The 19,002-nt window shown below is 42.0% G+C and overlaps 1 protein-coding gene across 1 annotated transcript in view; it reads right to left on the bottom strand.

The window, feature by feature from the left end:
* Positions 1-18,729, bottom strand: part of DARS1 (aspartyl-tRNA synthetase 1) — a 75,353-nt gene extending 56,624 nt beyond the window's left edge. The window contains exons 1-4 of the mRNA XM_073305361.1: positions 18,441-18,729; positions 16,822-16,879; positions 8,278-8,370; positions 6-108 (exon numbers count right to left, since the gene is read on the bottom strand). Of these exons, the coding sequence (XP_073161462.1) occupies positions 6-108; positions 8,278-8,370; positions 16,822-16,879; positions 18,441-18,506 (320 nt within the window). The 5' untranslated portion in view covers positions 18,507-18,729. The remainder of the gene's footprint in view (positions 1-5; positions 109-8,277; positions 8,371-16,821; positions 16,880-18,440) is intronic.
* Positions 18,730-19,002: the final 273 nt, after the last annotated feature.

A 19,002-nucleotide genomic window follows, 5' to 3' on the forward strand; every position in this document is an offset into this window, starting at 1 on the left:
CTTACTTGGCAGCAAACTTTACCATCTGCTTGCTTGCATGGTCTCCCACAGCCACAAGAGCCTGGACATTAAACTGCTGCTGACGTAGGACTAAAAAACACTGCTTCCCTGAATAAAAGGAGAAAAAAATGCAGGTGTATTAAGGCCAAGTTACTCAGGATCTTTGTGAATGAGAAATGTTTTACTACTTTAAAATTAAGCTTGAGTTTTAACACAAACAAAACAAGGTACATATGCACGTGCATCCGAAATTTCAGATAAGACAGAATGATCTTATCTCTAATGGATGAAAAAAAAAAAATTTTTTTTTCTATAAATAACAAAATCTTTTTTTAAAGCAACTTGAGTAAGATCACTGATATTTATACAGGATAGAAAGCTGGGACTGAAAACTACAAAACACGAGGTCAGAATGGGGTTGTATAAATAACTACAGAGCATATCAGTATTCACTGATCTTTGATAAAGTTACCCTTTTTAATTTTCTGACACTTTCCAAACAATTTATTTGTGAGAATGGCCCTACTGTTACAGTTGCAGCTGTCTTTTGACACTGCTTCTAAATCTTAATTATTTTTAAATACTAGAAGTTTATTCATAAGTTTTACTTTTCCTGAAGTTTCTCCCACTTTTATTCCCCAAGGTTTCACTTTACATGAACTGCAGATAAACCAGGAGTCTTCTCTAATCTATGACAGGTTTCAGAGTAACAGCCGTGTTAGTCTGTATTCGCAAAAAGAAAAGGAGTACTTGTGGCACCTTAGAGACTAACCAATTTATTTGAGCATGAGCTTTCGTGAGCTACAGCTCACTTCATCGGATGCATCCATAAGTATGCATCCGATGAAGTGAGCTGTAGCTCACGAAAGCTCATGCTCAAATAAATTGGTTAGTCTCTAAGGTGCCACAAGTACTCCTTTTCTTTTCTCTAATCTATATCACTTTAGAATAAGTCAAACGGTCTCTCTGTCCCTCCCCTCATCCTAAATTTATTCAGTTACTGCCAAAATTAAAGAATAAATGAAGTGAAAGGCATCTAGGTCACTACAGACTTGCTATGACAATCACTGAGAGCAAAAAAGTCTTGATTTTACATCATAGGGACTAAACATCAGCGTGTACGTACACACACACACACATAAAACGAGAAACAATATTGATTCTGGAGGCGGACAAGAACCTAAACAGTTAAAAACCTGAGGGAAATTCCAGAAGATCAATTTATTAAATCTGTAATTTAGGGAATAGATAGCAAGACAATGGTAGTCGTTTTCACAGAGTACAACAATGCAGTTTGTTGATTTCTAAAATATGTCTCTCTTACTCAGTGAGGTGAACCCCACCTCAAACCTATTTAATTGACAGTTACAACAACCTGGCATTTCTCTTCACACTTTAAATGAACATTTACTTAATTTAATTTAAGCAAAGTTTATGATTTTAATTGCATTTTGTTCAGACAGAGCGTTAATAACATACAGTCCATTGTTTTAACATCCCTTGACAAGATGCGTCAACACCCTTTTAATACTCAGCTCTGATTCATAATGATACAGTAATATTTCCATTAAATTGTTAAGAGTGCACCTGCAAAAAGCCAGATGCTTCCCTAAAAATTATCATTGTCCAGTTTGTTAGTTACCTACACTGCAGAACACTAAAATCAACACATTGTCTATATGTAAGGGGGTTTTATGGTTTGCTGTATCCCTAAGGGCAGCTAATCAACAATAGGAACCCTTACGGGTGTCCCTCTGCTTTCGCCACCGTAGGTTTCAACTGTCTGGATTCTTAGCCGCTAACTGGTGGTGCCTTCACCTAACTGTTTATGATAGTCCAGAACCTACCTTACTTTCCTGTATGGTTTTAACTATCTCCAACTAGGTACTTATCCCTATGACTAGTCTGATACCTGGTGAATACACTATTCTGACACCTCCGTAATGGAGAACCCACAATCAAGGTACACTTTATTTACAAGGGGAACTAGAGAAAGCATATAAAGGGAAGGGGAAGACCGATTTGAAGTGAGTACATCTGATTTGCATTGCATACTCCAATATTCTCAGTTCAAATTATGCATAAAAGGACTTCAGAATTAGAACTGCAGATTTAATTTGCAATAACGTAGCTCTGACATGCAGCATCTGATACACATTTTGTTTGAAAGAAACAAAGCAGACAATGCTAATATGAAAATGAAACGAGCACCAAACAGTACTTAAAAAGTTAACATCACAATGATGTGAACACTAAAGACGTTTTATCCTATTAGGTTGACCACAGAACTTCTACTCAACTTCCTTGAGATTTTCAGAAAACAGATCACAAAAAAATTCCATACCTCAGTGATGGGAGGCGAAAACAAAGGAGACAAGTAGGTATGTAGGGATGAGCTTAAGCAAACAACATTAAGAGACGGATGTAAATTAAAGTTTTCACAGCTTTACAGTTAAACAGAGCACTGCAGAGGTAAATGTACTGTAGTTTTTGTTTATAAAATATGTCTCCGCAAACTAACAGTACAAAGACAAATCTGCTTCTTTTCAGTGATATATCTATCAAAGATAATCTTCCACAGATAAATTATCCTTATCCCACATCCATCAAATATCAGTGTTTTGTAAGTGTTAATTTTTAGTAAAAAAAGAACACACCAATATGGAGTTGCAAACAAAGAAAGGTGATCAGATAGAACAGATATTGAGCAATGTTGGTTTCGGGTTTAAGAAAAACACACAGTTCAGAACGGATCTATAGTAATCATACTAGTAAATATTCGAGAAGAGGATGGCAAACTAAATAGGTGGACATTGATTTGCACAAGTTAGAAACAAAAATTTAGCAGTTTTACTAAAATCAAAAGTGAAAAGTTGTTTGCTACAGACTGATGGGAGGCTGCATTACAAAATGATTCCAATATTTTTGTCACAAGTAATGTTGGTTTGGCTTGTTCTTATACTCCACAAAATGTTCTCTTTTCTCATATCAACTATTTCTAATCATGCAAATGATAAGTGATCAAACAAATTTCATGCTGGGGATTATTAAAACAGCACAGTTAAGAGAAAATAGGAAAAATCTGAACTTCTTCCAAAGGACTAAACCATGTGAAACAAAATATCAAAGAGGAGCCGTGATCATATCTAGTTCAAGATTAGATGCCTTTTGAGATGAGACAAAGGGAAAAGGAAAGCACCAGGATGCAAGAAAAATATTTAGGTTTATAGTTCTTTTCATGTATCAAAATCTTTTGATGTTCCTTAAAACTTAGAGCTTTAACAACCTACATTCAATCACTTTCACATGTCGAAATAAGGTTTGTCCCATAATAAGAACATCAGTGTTCAAATCGGATACTGTTATAGCCAAGAAAAAGCCTCACTAAAAATATGGGTAAAAAATAATACAGGGAAACCCAATGCAAGAGATCCTACACAAGGAAAAAGGTTTGTTTTGAACACTTGTTAGTTGGTTGCAGGAGGGGAGAGCATAGGATTTACCTCAGCTAGCTAAAACCTATTACCTGCCCTGTCTACACTAGGATTTTAAAACATGTTAAAAACATATCTTTTTTCCTAGTGAAAATAAGGCCTTAATATCTAAGCTTTTTCCCATGTAAGATGTTCAGGCCTCCATCAGTGTATCACGGAAAAAAAAATCTTGCAATAAGCTGCGCCAAAAAATCTGGTTTCAATCTTCTAAGGTGTCATATTTTCTTATAAGCTTCTATATAATTACTGCATCTATCAAAACAGAACAAGGGCTGCAAAAAAAATTTAAATATTTTCTATTAAATAACGGAATTTTTGTTTGTTTAATGTCCACCCTACTCATTCTCCATTGGGGGAAAAAATGAGAAAAGGAAGGGGGAAGCAGAACCAAAAGAACTGGCAACTGACAATTTTTAATTTTGTTTTGATGAAAAATTTCAGACAATTTCCACGTTGTTCGAAAAGCCATTTTTCTTTTTAAAAAAGCTTTTTGATTATAAAAATTTGACCAACTCTAAATGTAACATTGTATTCATTTGTGGATATAAAAAGACAAATAATAAATTATTCTTCTTTTCACTTGTGTTCTTCAAACTTTAAGGAACAAGGACTAAGGGGACAGTTATGTCGGTGTAGCGAAGTTGGCATAACCCCATAATGTAGATGCAGCCAACACCAATGGAATGGGTTTTTCTGTTAGTATAAGAACTCTACATCCCTAAGCGAAGTTAGCTGTGTTGACATACTACATCTACACTGGGGGTTAGGTGGCAATGTTATCATGGTCAGGGATGTGTTTTCACACCCCTGACTGACATAGCTATGTTGACTTAAATTTTAAGTATAAACACTTGATTTGCCTGATATTCTGTGCCACTGGTAGCTCTTACAGCTTTAAGATGGCTTCAAAGTGAGGCTCAGAAGAAGGCCTGAGCACTTGATTTTTAGAACAGCTCACAGACTCCCCCAAACACCTCTGTTCTTCACACATCCTCGGCATTTCACCTCATTTCCATCAAGCCACATGGATGATTCCTTACTACGTGAAGGATGTGGTTTCTGAAGCCATTCCTCCAAGACATTCAGTTGTCAAAACAACAAAACAGGGCTGGATAGAGGAATTGTCACTTATATAAGTATCAAACCCAAGCTTCAGAGAAAAAATTAAGCTATTTATTGTAACATTCTCCTGCTTTGCGACATGGTAGGAATAACGCCCCCATAAGAATGAGAAGGTCTCATATTACACTTTACTGACAAAAGCTAGCTCTTCTCATAACCCTCCCTCTTCTCCAAAAGCCTAGTTAAATGAATGAGACTCACAGCATGCCTTGTAAGTCAATAAATTGTTACCATTTCAGATCCAAGGGGAAGAGGAAGAGAAGATTAAGCTCCAACATTGAGAGCACTTCCTGGTAAAAACCCTACTGGCAATTCCTGCTTGTGTGACAGTCCTGCCAAGAAGCATTCTCTTTTCATCTAGCCAACAATGATCTTGCCTGAGGTAAAAGGTGAAGGAAGGGAAAGAACAAACAACCAATTCTACATATATTGGGGAGTTAGACATGCACTCTTGAACAAAGTACCATCATGCATATATTAAAGTCTTGAATCATCGTAACAGACTGAAATACACAAGAACAGAGTTTGACCCTTTTTATTTCATATTACAGAACTCTGTATTTGCATTCTCCTTGCCCACAAAACCTCCTTTGTGTTTCCAATTTAAATTAGCTAATTGCCCAGTTAACACCTCATTAAGATGCACACCTACACACTGATCAAAAGTTCTCTGAGGACTCCTATTTTTAACTTTTGGATTAAACGTTGGTAATAATAAATAACGATAATAAGAGCACCCTCTATCTCACATTGGTACTTTGGGGCTTAATGTTTGTAAATCCTACCAGCAATCTGAATTTACCTTCCCATTTGTAAAGTCATTGCCTATGCAGTATCTATCCTGTGAATAAAATTTTAATAAAGAATAATAACTTACATATATAATGTCTTCTGTCTGAGGAGCTCACAGTGGTGCACAAATCATGAGGTCACCCTCAATACATGTTTTTTGAGATAGGCAGTATCCCAGTGTCCTATATGTAAAAATCTACATACTGAGAGGCTAAGTAACTCCTACGCAAGAAGTCTGTGGCAAAACCAATTACTACTCCTAAGGAAATTCTGCACCATTGTGCATGCACAGAATTCATGTCCCCCGCAGATTTCTTTGCTTTCCTGTCAGAAAGTCATTTTTCTGCAGGGAAGCAAAGGGAAGCTGCAAGAGCAGTCATGCACCACTCACTGGCTGCACAGGTACATTGTTTCAGGCACCTGGAGCAGCTGGCAGAGAGGTAAATCACCGCAGGGCTGGGGACACCCCAGCCAGTGGCTCCTACCTGGAGCGAGAATCAGCCACTAGTCCCAGCTGGGCTGGAGAGGGCGGGACTTTCCTCTTCCCCTGCAAGGAGTGGCTGGGGCTGTGTCAGACCCACCCCCAGAAACCTCCCCCAACTGAAGGAAGCTCAGCATCCTCTCCTGCTTCCTGCCCCCATCACTCCTCAGCTGCAGGGGGGAGGGGGTCACTGTACAGGGAACTGCTCCCCTATCTGCCCAACCCCCATGCATCCCGACCTCCCATACCCAGATACCCACGCCAAGCCTCACCCTGTACATCCAGAACCACCCTCACCCTCCATACCCGAACCCCACTGCACTGAACCTCAACCCCTACATCTGGAGCCCCCTGCACACAGACCCCCTGCCACCAGACCCCTCCTTGCACCCAAACCACCCCCCACTGAGCTCCCTGGACTCAAACCCCCCATCCTGACAAGCCCCAGACTCTTGCACCACCCTGATCCCCCACATCCTGACCCCCCCATGCCACTGACTCCAATTAGCTGCACCCGGACCCCCACCCCACCAAGCCCCACTCCCCCAGCACCCAGATCCCCCTCTGAGACCTCCACCCAGACCCCTCCTCTGAGCCCCAACCACTTTCATCTAGAAGCCCCTATAGAGTTCCATTGCTCCTGCACCAGGAACCCCTCTAACGAGCCTCCCACACCTAGACCCAGCACTGAGCTGTCTGCACCCAGACTGTCCCGCACAGAACCCTCTCACCCCACACCTGGATCCCTCCACACCGGGCCCCTCCACACTTGGATCCTCCCTGGTTGAGCCTGCCTGCCCCACACCTGATACACCTGGCGCAGAGCCCCAGATGTTATGGGGCAGGCCCAGGCCTTGTGCTGTATCAGGGTTGTGTGCAGCCTCACTGCTGAGTCCATGTCCAGGGGGTGGGGAGGCTGCAAGGTGATCTCCCACCTGCATGCAGCCCTTCCCCATTGCCATGCTGAAGCCTCTGCATTTATTTATTGACAAATAAAACTTGCAGAATTTTAAAATATTGTGCGCAGAAATTTCAATTTTTTGTTGCAGAAGGCACTCAGGAGTACAATTACAGAACTCAAGACAGATCTCCCTAAATTTAACGTTTTTAAATGAGAACAAATTAAAACTTTTAAAAATTATATAAAGAGAGTCTAATTGTCTTAAGGTTATTTTCTGATCTGAGGGTAGGAATCTGACAAAGCAAGAGGGATTTTCTATTGGAAAACAATAGAACAAGAACAAGCTCTCTCTCCCATTTTCTCTCTCTCTTTTTTTTTTTTTTTTATCTCCACAGAAAGATTAACTAAACTGGTTTCTCAGGGAATTTCTTGGACTGAACTCTTTTCCCCTCTTTGCCTTCTGCATTTTTTCCTGTTCTCAGATTACTATCATGTGTAATTTCTGAGGACCATTTTCTTTATGTTCTTTTCTCCCGAAATCTGGGGAGGACTATCAACTCTCAACACAATAGACAAAAACAGCTGAAATCGGCCCAACAGTTGTCAGTGTCTGATGTAACCTGAAAGGCCAAAGTCTATTTCAGCTTGCACATTGCAAACAGATCTCAAGGGAGAACTTCTAGTTCCAGTGAAGAAAAATGGTTGTCAGCCTTGTGTAACAGCCCACAGTCCTCAGGACCTATAGAGGACCTTCCCTGTCTCTCAGTTGAGAAAGGTGCTTTTTTTGTTTAGTTTGAAGTTTTTTGGTAATCAAACTAAAATGGTTTTGTTTTCTTTACAGGACAAGATGGCAACAAAAACTAAGCCACAAGTTAATTATTCAGCTTGCAGAGTGATTTTGGTCTGTCCAGCGATTTGGAATGCGATTCAGTTTTACTTAGAAATCTGAATGTTTATGTAGCCGTGAAAGTATGCTTTAAAACAAACCTCTAAAGTTCAACTAAAATAGAACGACTAAGATTGTCTTTTTTTAAAACTCTTGGATACCTTTTGCCTATGAAGTAAACTTAGTAAAAGCAATGCTACATTCACAAAATGTGTTATTTCAACACAGTTTCCAGTTTAACAAAGAACAACCTCAGAGTCTCTCTTCTCCCAAAGATTATACAAAGGGGTGGGGAGGGGGAGAGGGAGAGACTGCTACTGTCTCAAATTATCACACAGGGCAGCAAGATGGCAGCTCCAATACTCTAATTTGTATTGTTTTTACGATAACTAAAATTTAATTGTGAAATAAATGCCAGTAATTGTTTTGAAAAAGGATAGTGAAATTCTGGAAGCAAACTGGTATTTTCTTGTGACACACACATAAGTAGTGGAAGTTTATTAATGTTGCTTCTCTCTGGTGAAGGACGCATTGTAAGGAAAATACAAAATACTCAGTTTATTGTAATAACAAAACAAGAAAAAACTTGACTGCATCTCACCTTTAGCTCTGCTTGTATGAATCCTGCCACGAACCCAAACCACTTCATCAGCTTTCTCCACTGTCAAGTCATTTATTCGAACCAAAACTCGATCTGTATCAAATGAAAGTTATTTTGGTATGTTTATCTTAATATAAATATTGTTTGTCATTGCATTCTAAACACTGTACTTCTCTACACCACTTCTACATCTTTGTATGATAAAACCAAAATCATTACTAATTATTTACAGCATACTGGGTTTAAAAAGCATTAAAAACACCACAATCCCATTTGCAACATGCTATGAATTGTTTTGATCAACTAGCTTTAAGCTGGTTCAGGCTCGTTTATAGGTTGACTTGTAATTGTCACTGGGGACAAGGTCTAAATGAGTTTAGAGATTAGAAGTGGTGTAGGTAGAAAGTCATGCTGGACATCAGTTTCTAAACTCTGGTTAATTAATTAATGCATTTACAGCCCTTTGGAGACATAAAACCTTATAAGAGGCAAATCATTTTGCAGGTAGGTGTACCTGCAAAAAAGCATGAACCAGAAACACTACAGAGCTATGGATCCATAAAAAATTCTACATGAGCAAACCCAAACTTATATAACTCCATACTGACACAGAGGGCCTAAATAACTTTAAAAATAGGTCCAGGGTGCTGTGGAAGAACAGGGCTTATGCTTTGAAAGTGCAATCTCTGTGTAACAGACAGTCTTTTACAAGTCTGACAATGATCGCTTTGAGTTAGAATTCCCACATTATACTTTGGGAGTTAGTCTCTTGGTCCTTTCGAAATCCCCACTAGACATGTTTCTGCATCTTTAGCTGCTTAATTATCCAAAGAGGCTGGATTTTTAAAGGTATGTCTACACAGCCCATGGGAGTGAGCCTCCAAGCCTAGGCTGACAGACTTGAGCTAGCATGGCTAATGCTTGCACTGTAAAAATAGCTGTATAGACAGCACTTTGAAGTTGCAGCTCAGGCTCTTGAGCCTAAGGAAGGGGTGGGCTTCAGAGCCGGAGTGTCAGCACAAACCACACATTCAAAGCACTGAATATACAGCTATTTTTACAGTGCTAGCCAACCCGAGCTCACTCCCATAGGCTGTGCAGACATAACGTCCACGCCTAGAAATTTGTATACCATCTTTGGGCTGGTGCTGAAGTGCCATGTTATATTAACTATAGCCAAATGGAGACTGGGAAATAGAAAGGAAAAAATTCCAAGAATGAAGGAAGTGACACTAGAAAACCAAAAGCCATTCTGAAAATTAAGGCTTCGTCTAGATTAGGATATAAAGATGTGGTGTTAGATCACGTTAGCAAACATATGCTAACTAACATTATAAAAGTCCAAGTTCCTCCTAGGCTTTACCAGCTTACTAAGTGCTATACAGCGCACTGTCTACACTAGACTTCATAATGTATTCACTAACGTGGTCTAACGATACAAAGGACATTCATAAAGACAGTGGTTTAAGTGTCTTGATTAAAGTGCAATTTTGGAAGCAATGAATATTGCTTTTAAGTTTTAAGACATCACTAATTTGGAATGAAGAATGGAAAGTCAGTTAAGAATGAGAACTTCACTTACTACATGCTTCTGTGCATCTCAAAAATCTAAAGACCACATTTATTTATTTTTTAAATTCCTATAAATGGGAATTATGTGTGGCCAGTCAAGGGCAGAATATGGCCCATAAAGTAGCATATTAAAGTATTGGAGAAAATATTTGTAAAATAAGTCCACAGTTAAAGGGATTAATTAACCAGACAACTGACATTTCACACTGCTGCTAACAGTTAATACGGTAACTCCATGAGAGTAGATTTATTTCTACCTGTCTCCTCAATTGCACTTCTTCCTAATTTCTTGTCTGTAATTTTTCTGAATAATATTGAGCACTCACTTTTATTTTTAAACAGTATCTAATGTTCAGTTACAGTACAAGTAACATTTTATAACCCACAAATTCTAGCAACAACATCTAATCATTCATAGTTGATATGTGGTTAAAACCACTACTCATTAAAAGGAATAATAGTTTTTCTTTACAAGAGATATGTAACACCAGCAATCTAAGGTAACACAGAGCTCCATCCCTGCTTCTAGGCTTCTCCATTCAGTGGGATCCACCTTTTCCAAATACCAAATTTAATTTCCCTGACTAGAAACCCGATCACCCCTACTCTGAGCTTCCCTTTCCATCAAAACTCTCCCAATGCTTGTCCACTCCAGGTTACCGTCTGCCATTCTGAACTCCTTTCTGCCTTTGAATACCTTTCAAATCTTGCCCTGCAATGGTATTATTCTCTATTGGGTTGGGATTTAATTTCTGGGAATTTAGTTTTTGGTTTGGAAAATTCTTTTTTCTTTTTGACAACGACGTGAGTACATTAAGATAGTTCTGGGTAATACATCCATCATTTCACCCAAAATTCTGTTAGCAACACCTTCATAGTTGATTTGCAATTAGCACTACTCCTCCAAATAGAAAAGAGCTAGTCATTCCTTTGCAAATAATAGACACTAGAAACAAAAAGCTACAAAATGGAAGTACGCAGAAGACTCAAACAAAAAAAATCTACCCAACTGGAAAGGGTGATCCGACAACAGCTCCCTATCTTCAAATTTCAGCATTGCTATTGCAAATATGCAAATGGTACAACCTCTAGTTTCCAGCAGTTCTAAAAGTTCGATATTTAGGCAGAACTAGAATTACCTTAATTTAAAACTGCAATGTTTCAAAGCTACAACTTTTTCAAGGGGCTAACAAAGACAGACTGATGTGTCACTCTTTTTACGAATCTCTAATGCATTAGACATGACCAGCAATCTGCATTAAATTAACATTTCTAAAAGTTTACTGTACACAATGGTCCAGCTTTCATCAGACAACTCACATTTTGCTATGAATTTTTATAAAATTCAAGTTTCTTTTTAAACTATTTCACCTTACATAGAAAGGGTAATAAAAGAAGCTCCAAAGAGAGGAATAATAAATAAAACTATTTTTCCAGAAGTAAACAGCTACTTTTGCAGAAATGTTGGATGAATTTTAGCTTGTTGCTTCTCTTTCTGTCCTCTCTCTGCTGACATGCTGATTGTTCATGCCAAGATTTGTTCTTGCCTTGAACGACTGTAACCCTGACCCTCATCTTTCTTCAAGGCACCCAACAAGTTGCAGCTAAAACAATCTTCCCTTCATGCTGTTCCAACTATGTCCCCTCTCCCAGGGGTCTCTCTAATGGCTGTCTTTTCCCAGATCAAACTCAAGCTCCAAGTCCTCACCTTCAAGGTGCTACCCATTTTTGCTTCTGCCTACATGTCAACCTTTATTTCTATCTACTGTCCTGTTCACTACATAAGTTGTGCCCATTCCTTTCACCTCATTGTTCCTTCTGTCTCTTCCTCCCACTTGTGCATCTATACCTTTTTTCTTTACTGTGCACTACACCCAAAACAGGCACTTCCTTTCAGGGTGACAAAAATCCTCACCTGCTGTTCAAAACACACTATTAAATTACCTATTATCCACTAACTCCACTCCAGCTTCTCTTGTGCCTGACCTTATTCTAAACAAGGAAAAATTTAACCAATAAAACAAGCTGTATCAACTGTACAAGTCAATCTTTATTGTAAACCAAGCTCTTTCATTCCCTCCCCTAAATCTTTGTCTTTATCAGTGTTTGTCCAATTTCGATTGTAGATTCCTCGAGGCAGGGTCTCTGCCTTCTGATATTCCTATGGTGCTGCATAAATAAAAAAGGCAGATGACTTATGAAGGTTGAGCAAAAGGAGCTGAAACTCAAAAGCTGTAAAGATGCAAGTAGTTACAGCAAGGGGAAATGGGCTAAAAGGAGGGAAAGTCAATTGGGGTTTAATTAGCAATTACAGCCTGAAGCAGACAGGAAAGATTCTAAAGACATGATTTAATGGGATGTGAGAACATCAGATAGCCGCAGGGTTGCCAACATTAGCAGAAGACTGAATTTATAGTTACAAACAGGCCATGACTGAAGGAGGAGATGGGTTTGAGATCAGTGTAGTAGGGAGGAGTACCTATGAAAATGTTGTGTGAAGTAGCCCAACAATTTTGACTTAGATTTGGGGAGAAACAGGAATCCATGAATATAGTGGGATGATAATGGTCCTGCTTCCTAGACTGAGGGAATAAATTGGCTGTATTATTCTGCACCTTTCAGCCTAATTATCAAGTGACTAATGATTTTGGGTACTCAACTAAGATATCTCAAAACATGGGCACTAAAAAACTGAAGTATTCAAAATCACTAATCACTTCTGAAAATTTATGCTACTAAATTTGAGAAGCAATTTCATTAAACAAGTTGCGAAGTGACTGAGGATCAAAGAAGGATGTATTCTAGCAATGTTCCAAGATAAGGAACAAATTTAGAGATGCAATATGGGGAAAAAATACGTTTGGGGTCAAGGGAGCTAAGTAAAAATCCCAGTCACAAACATCCAAAGACACAAGCCAAAAAGACAGTTTCAAAAGCTAAAGTTGGAGTGGGAAGTTAGTGTGGAGTTAGAAGCCAATGGATAATACAGACAAAAAGAAAGGACTTCACCTAAAAGTGATAAGTCAAGGTTAAAGATAACACCACCCCCTCAAGAGGAGATGGCCAATTTATTTGGTTCTTGACATCAACCTAAAGGCACTTCATAGGGAAAAGTGAAATGAGAGACAGTAGAAAGCAAGTATTCAAAGAGGAGTGTGCTGGATATATAGCATGAGCAACAGTATTCAATTACACATCCTACTTGATCTCAGTATGACAAGACTAATCCATAATGAGAGGCAATGAGATGTTTTTATCCTGTGAACTTCTGACACACAGTGATCACCACTTTCTTTAAAGCACAAAAGCTTTTAGCAAGTAAGTGACTATATGGTTAGACTGTAGGGAGAATATTGTACAGCAACTACAACTGTAAGAACTTGTGAGAAGATCTGAGCAGCAGAACATGTAGACAAGAAAGTACTTTTCCACTATTTTTCTTTTAAATTAATATTGTTTCTCCTTATAAATCTCAACTTTTCTCAGGCGTGTTGGTTCTGTGGACCTTGTAATCTGAAGAAAACATTTTCAGTTAAGTATAGAGAAAATGTCCTATTTTTCAGTAAGGCAAAATCCACAAATCCTCAGACTGGGATTTTAAAAGTAAGAGAATTTCTGTGGGTGAGGGTGTTAATTTTGACGAACTAAACAAAGTTTTCTTTTTTCCTTCTTGAACTCATCTATTGAAGAACTACAGCCCGGGCACTCTCCTGCCAAAGCATGGGTTGATAACCATATGGCCCAATTACAAACGGGTCTGTAAGACTCTTTTGGGCAAGAACATGGCTATTGACCTTAAGGAGTTTGCTCTAATTTATGACAGAGAAACCATATTACATGGTTTGTATGTCTTCAATATACATCATTTAATCCACCTGGAAATTGATGGTTTTGCAACTCTTGTCACTCTCTGAAGGATCATATAGGAAATCTAGGTTTATGGGCCTGCAATCTCTTCTTGTGTAATGTAGGACAATCTGTCCCCTATGTCACCCTTTGTTTATTATGATCCCTGAAAAATCTGTTTCTCTGTAGAACAGTCTGTACTTCTTCCTGTGCTGTCCAGTCATCGTCTCTTTTTTTTTTTTTTAAATTTCTTTGCTTCTGTTAGCGTGCTGCCACAATTTTACCCAATTTCTAGAAGCTGTTGAGAACTCTATGATGATTTTCCACATGCAAATCCACATGTGCCTACATATAGCATGTTGTAATTTATGACTCTGGTTGAGAAGGGGAGTGTGTCCATATGGACGTCAGAGAAGAACAGTTAATATAAACTTTTTCCAGAAGGAAGCACCCAAATTATGGACTCTCTTGTCTTGAGTGGTAGTTCCTCCAAGACTGTCAATCCAAGCAGGATACCTTGGGGTAGATATTGCTGATGCTGTTAGGGACAAACCAAACTCATAATTTCCTTTAAACAATAAGACCGTTCTTCTGTCAGTGGAGTCCTTTGGTAAGAGGCCTCCTTTCCTATGTTGCCACACACTCAATTAAGAATGAGAAAGTGGCATCTACCTTGGTCTTAGATTTGTGTACCTGCTCCCAGTATCCATGCTCCCCAGCTGCCACCCTGCCCACAACCCCTCCTCCCCACTGAAAACCTGGGCATCCAGGTTCCAGTTCCCTATCCGCAGGCAGTTTTGCAGGGCCTTCAGCCAGGGAAGGCACAACCCAGCACTTCTTTCCCTGGCTGCAGCTCCACAAACCTTCCTTCTCTTATTGGCAACTGCTGCACAATGGCAACTTTTTGCTAGTAACCAAGGGGTTGCTAATAAGCAGAATCTATTGAATTTGCCACGGCTGATGCACTTTCCCCCTTCACAGCATTTCTGGTGGCGTTTCTTTGGATTTCAGATCTCTGGGGCAGGGTCCTCCCTGATAGGCAAAGAAGGGTACTGCGCTTTATCAAGATAAGGAGGTCCACAGGGCTGCTTGGTGGAAGGTCTGAAACTAGCAGAAGGGAACTGTTCTTGGGACTCCACTGTGGTGCAAATCTCCAAACCAAGAAGTTCTGGAACACCAGATCTGCTTGCTGGGGTAGTCAGTGTCCTCTTGGAGAAGGGCATAGGGGGAAAAGCACCTTGGGCAACCCTTGAAGAATGGAGAGGAGGGTTAGATGAACAGTCTGGGGTTGGCCCATAAATACTTATCATATTTTCTTTGTTAGTACATCTTGACGTGTCAGTTCCTTATCCTTCTGTGGCCCGGTATAGTTTGTGCAGAGCTGCAATCACCAGTAATGGAGGATGTGTAAAAGGGGCAGGTTTTTCCTTTAATTTTACTATTTTCTGCCATAGTTTCTTGCTTCTAAGGCTATGAGCAGAGACTAGTCCAGTGGTTAAGGTGCTGGATCACAGGAGACCTGGGTTCAATTCCTCATTCTGTCACAGACTTTGTGACACCTTGGGCAAGTCACTTAGTCTCTTTGTACTTCAGAACCAAATCTGTAAAATGTGAATACTTCTCCATTTCACAGCGAGGATAAAAATCCATGTTTGTTAGGTGCTCATGTACTGTGATGAGAGCCATAAATACATATATAGTTACATGGCTAGACAGCTGCTGCAATATCTCAGAGTGCTTACTCCAAACCAAGGGAACAAATGCTTTTCCATGTCCTAGGACTTGCTAAACTAATTTAAATTTTAGTAAATCAGTTTTAGAACGGTAACATTGTACATGGCAATTTTGTTTTAATCCTGAGAAAGAGTCAAGCCTGCAGTGGGGGACAAAGACAAAAACTCTTGGTTCTTCAGGGGACATTTAGGTCGCTTCAGTGACTGAAAGGTCTGTCTCTACTTCCAGTACTGCCAACAAGCTGAAGAGGCAGCGTGAGGAACGGTAGATCTCTCCCAGCTAAAGAATGAACATTTTAACAAATTAGGCCATGTCTACACTGCAGGGACAATAGCAGCATAGCTATGGTGCTGTAGCTCTGCCAACATAACCCTGTAGCACAGGGGTGGGCAAACTTTTTGGCCCAAGGGCCACATCGGGGTTGCAAAACTCTATGGAGGGCTGGGTAGGGAAGGCTGTGCCTCCCCAAACAGCCTGCCCTTCCCGTCCTGACTGCCCCCCTCAGAACTCCCGACCCATCCAACCCCATTGCTCCTTGTCCCCTGACTGCCCCCTCCCAGGATCCCACGCCCCTAACCAGCCCCCCAGGACCTCACCCCCATCCAACCCCCCACATTCCACTGACTGCCCCTCCAGAACTTCTGCCCCTTATCCAACCCCCCACCCCACACTCCCTTCCCCCTTACCATGCCGTTCAGAGCAGCAGGACTGGCAGCCGCGCCACCCGGCCGGAGCCAGCCGCGCTGCCTGCATGGCGGCGTGGCTGCAGGGGAGTGGGGACAGCAGGGAAGGGGCCAGGAGCTCAAGGGCCGGGCAGGACAGTCCCGCGGGCCGGATGTGACCCATGGGCCGTAGTTTGCCCACCTCTGCTGTAGCAGATGCAGCCTGCAGTAATGGAAAGGGTTTTTCTATTTCTGTAGGAACACCATGTCCCTGAGTGATAGAAGCTAGGTCGACAGAAGCATTCTTCCATCAACCTAGCTGCATCTACACCAAGGGTTAGGTCAGCATAGCTTCAGCACTCGGGACTGGATTTTTTCATACCCCTGAGCATTGTAGCTATGTTGACGTACATTTTAAGTGTAGATCTGGCCTAAGTGACGTCCATATTTTATTGCCTAATATTTCATCATCTGTCTTTGCAGATCAGTGCAAATGCTTTCAGAGCCTTTAAACATTTCAAAGCAATAATTCTGGAGTAACAATTAGAATTAATTTTTTTTCAAACACCTAGGCTCTAGTAGTATAAATGGACACAGATAGGGAGACAAGTAGTGACAAGGGAGACAGAAAAACAGTCTAGCAAAGAAGCGTTCTAGGTCAAAACTGGCACCACAAGTATCCAACATAGTATAAATTGTTTTAGAAGTTTGTTTTGTTTTTGTAACTGACCTGATTTCTCTTGTGATTGTATCAGTGGTAACACGCCATATCTCTCCTTAGCATAATCCTAAAAGGTGTTGGAAGGGACAAACAAAAATTATTTTTGTCAAAGAAATCTATACAAAAGCATGGAAAAAATAATTACATAGTCAACTGGCCCATGTCAGGATAACAGGGTAATCTAAATTAATTATAGCATTATTCCCTATAAGCTTCCCTATGTGTTACTACGATAGCCAAGACGAGCTGATGTATCACTGACAACTGCTACAAGATTAAATGCACGGGAACAGGGCATTATAAATGGAGTGATCCCAATCCTTGAATCCATTTTCCCTCTTAGTTCCCTTGGAGCCCAAGTCTGCAGTGAACAAAGTAAAGTTCATCAATTTACCCAGGTGTGTGCCTGACAAGTGAACAGATTTGGCATTTTTCTTATTCTATTAGAATATTTTGGCAGTTGTGTACATTTACTGGCAGCTAATAGAGGCTTACCAGTTTCTATTGTTTTTAGTGAAGCCATCTCTGCCCAGAATTAATTATGAAGGGTTCATTTTTCACATTTTAAAATTAAACAAATCCGCTCCCTGGGCACGTGTTATTGATGTTTGTTCCACACGCCATTACTAAGGCTATGTCTACTCTACCGCAGTAAGTTGACCTACACTACGCAACTCCACCTTCCTGAATAACGTAGCTGGAGTCGACATATCTTAGGTCGTGTTACCGTGGGGTCTACACCGGGGCGGGGGCGTTGACAGTAGACTTTCTCACGTCGACTTTTGTGGGGGGGGCGAGGGGGTGTAGAATACAGGGGTAAACTGGAGAGTGATCTGCTGTCAGTTTGGCCAGTCTTCACTAGACCCACTAAATCGACCACCGGTGGATCGATCTCAGAGCCTCCATCCGGCTGTAGTGTAGATAGAAAACGAGTACTTGTGGCACCTTAGAGACTCACCAATTTATTTGAGCATAAGCTTTCGTGAGCTACAGCTCACGTAACCTAAGGTAATGTTTTCTTTATCTGCAAAAAGACTTCGGCTTTCCACTTTTTCAGCTTTGACCTGTGATCTCAAAGTGTAAGACACAGACGCTTCCCAGGCCATCAGTTATACTCAGGCCGTAACTCCTATTTCGGCGCAGTGACGCTGAGGTGTTGATCTGGCACCTGACTGCCCCATGAGAATAACTGGAGCGTTTCTCATTGCTCGTGTGGGGACCCCGGTCGCGCACACACCTACGACACAACCCCACGAAGGATAAAACGCCGTTAGTTTCTTGGGGGCTCAGACACGAGACTGAGAGGGGCCGCATAAGCGCAGAGATCGCCACACAGAGGTGCAGCTGCCCCCTTTGGGAGAGGGGGGAGGAGCCCCTGTGACAGGCCAACTCCCGAGGCTGGGCATAGGTCCTCTGGGAGCCCGGGGGAGCGGGAGACGAGCACGAAGCCATCTCCCGTGGTGGGGGCACTGCCTCCCTCTGCCCTGCCCGGGGGGGGGGAACCTTAGGGACACCTGCCTCCCCTCCCCCAGGGCCTCACCCCCCGAAGGCCCGCCCGTCCCTCGCGGCAGCCCACACCCCCCTCCACCCGGTCCCGGTGCTTTCTGCCTCACACCGCCCGGACCCACATCGGCAGGCGGCGGCTCCATGCTAGCTCGGTCGCGCTCCTGGCTCTTGCGGGCGGCGCTGGGCATCTGGCCGGTTCCTGCAGCAGCGTCTGCCCCTCGGCGGCTCCCGTACAGGACGTGGCGAACCCGCTCCCTCCCCCAACTCCTCGGCTCTAGCCGCACACACTACTCAGTCCGCTCTGCCGCGTGGCCGCACAGCTTCCGGGCGCGCAACGCTCGCGAGAGCGGCTGTCGGCAACGGGAGAACATGTATCGGTGGCCGTGCCCGCCTAGGCAGACACGCAGAGAGGTCCGTTCTCTCGCGAGAAGTGGCCAGCCTGCTCGCGGCGTTCCTTTTCCCCCGTCCCCCCAGTGGCATCTCCTCTCGCTCAGGCTCCTCCCCGCCCCCGGCACGAGCTGGGGCCTTGTCCAGCGGGTCGCCACCGCCCAGTCTGCGGTCCCCGCAGGCGGCCTGGCTCTGGGTGTCCAGCCCCGCTCCTCAGCCCCCGCCGGTGTGCCCGGTCCCTGGGGAATAGCACGCGCTGAGGCAAACCCAGGTGCTTCCGCCTGTGCAGGTGCCAGC

The sequence above is a fragment of the Lepidochelys kempii genome, chromosome 11 (assembly GCF_965140265.1).
Source record: "Lepidochelys kempii isolate rLepKem1 chromosome 11, rLepKem1.hap2, whole genome shotgun sequence".
Taxonomy (NCBI): Eukaryota; Metazoa; Chordata; order Testudines; family Cheloniidae; genus Lepidochelys; species Lepidochelys kempii.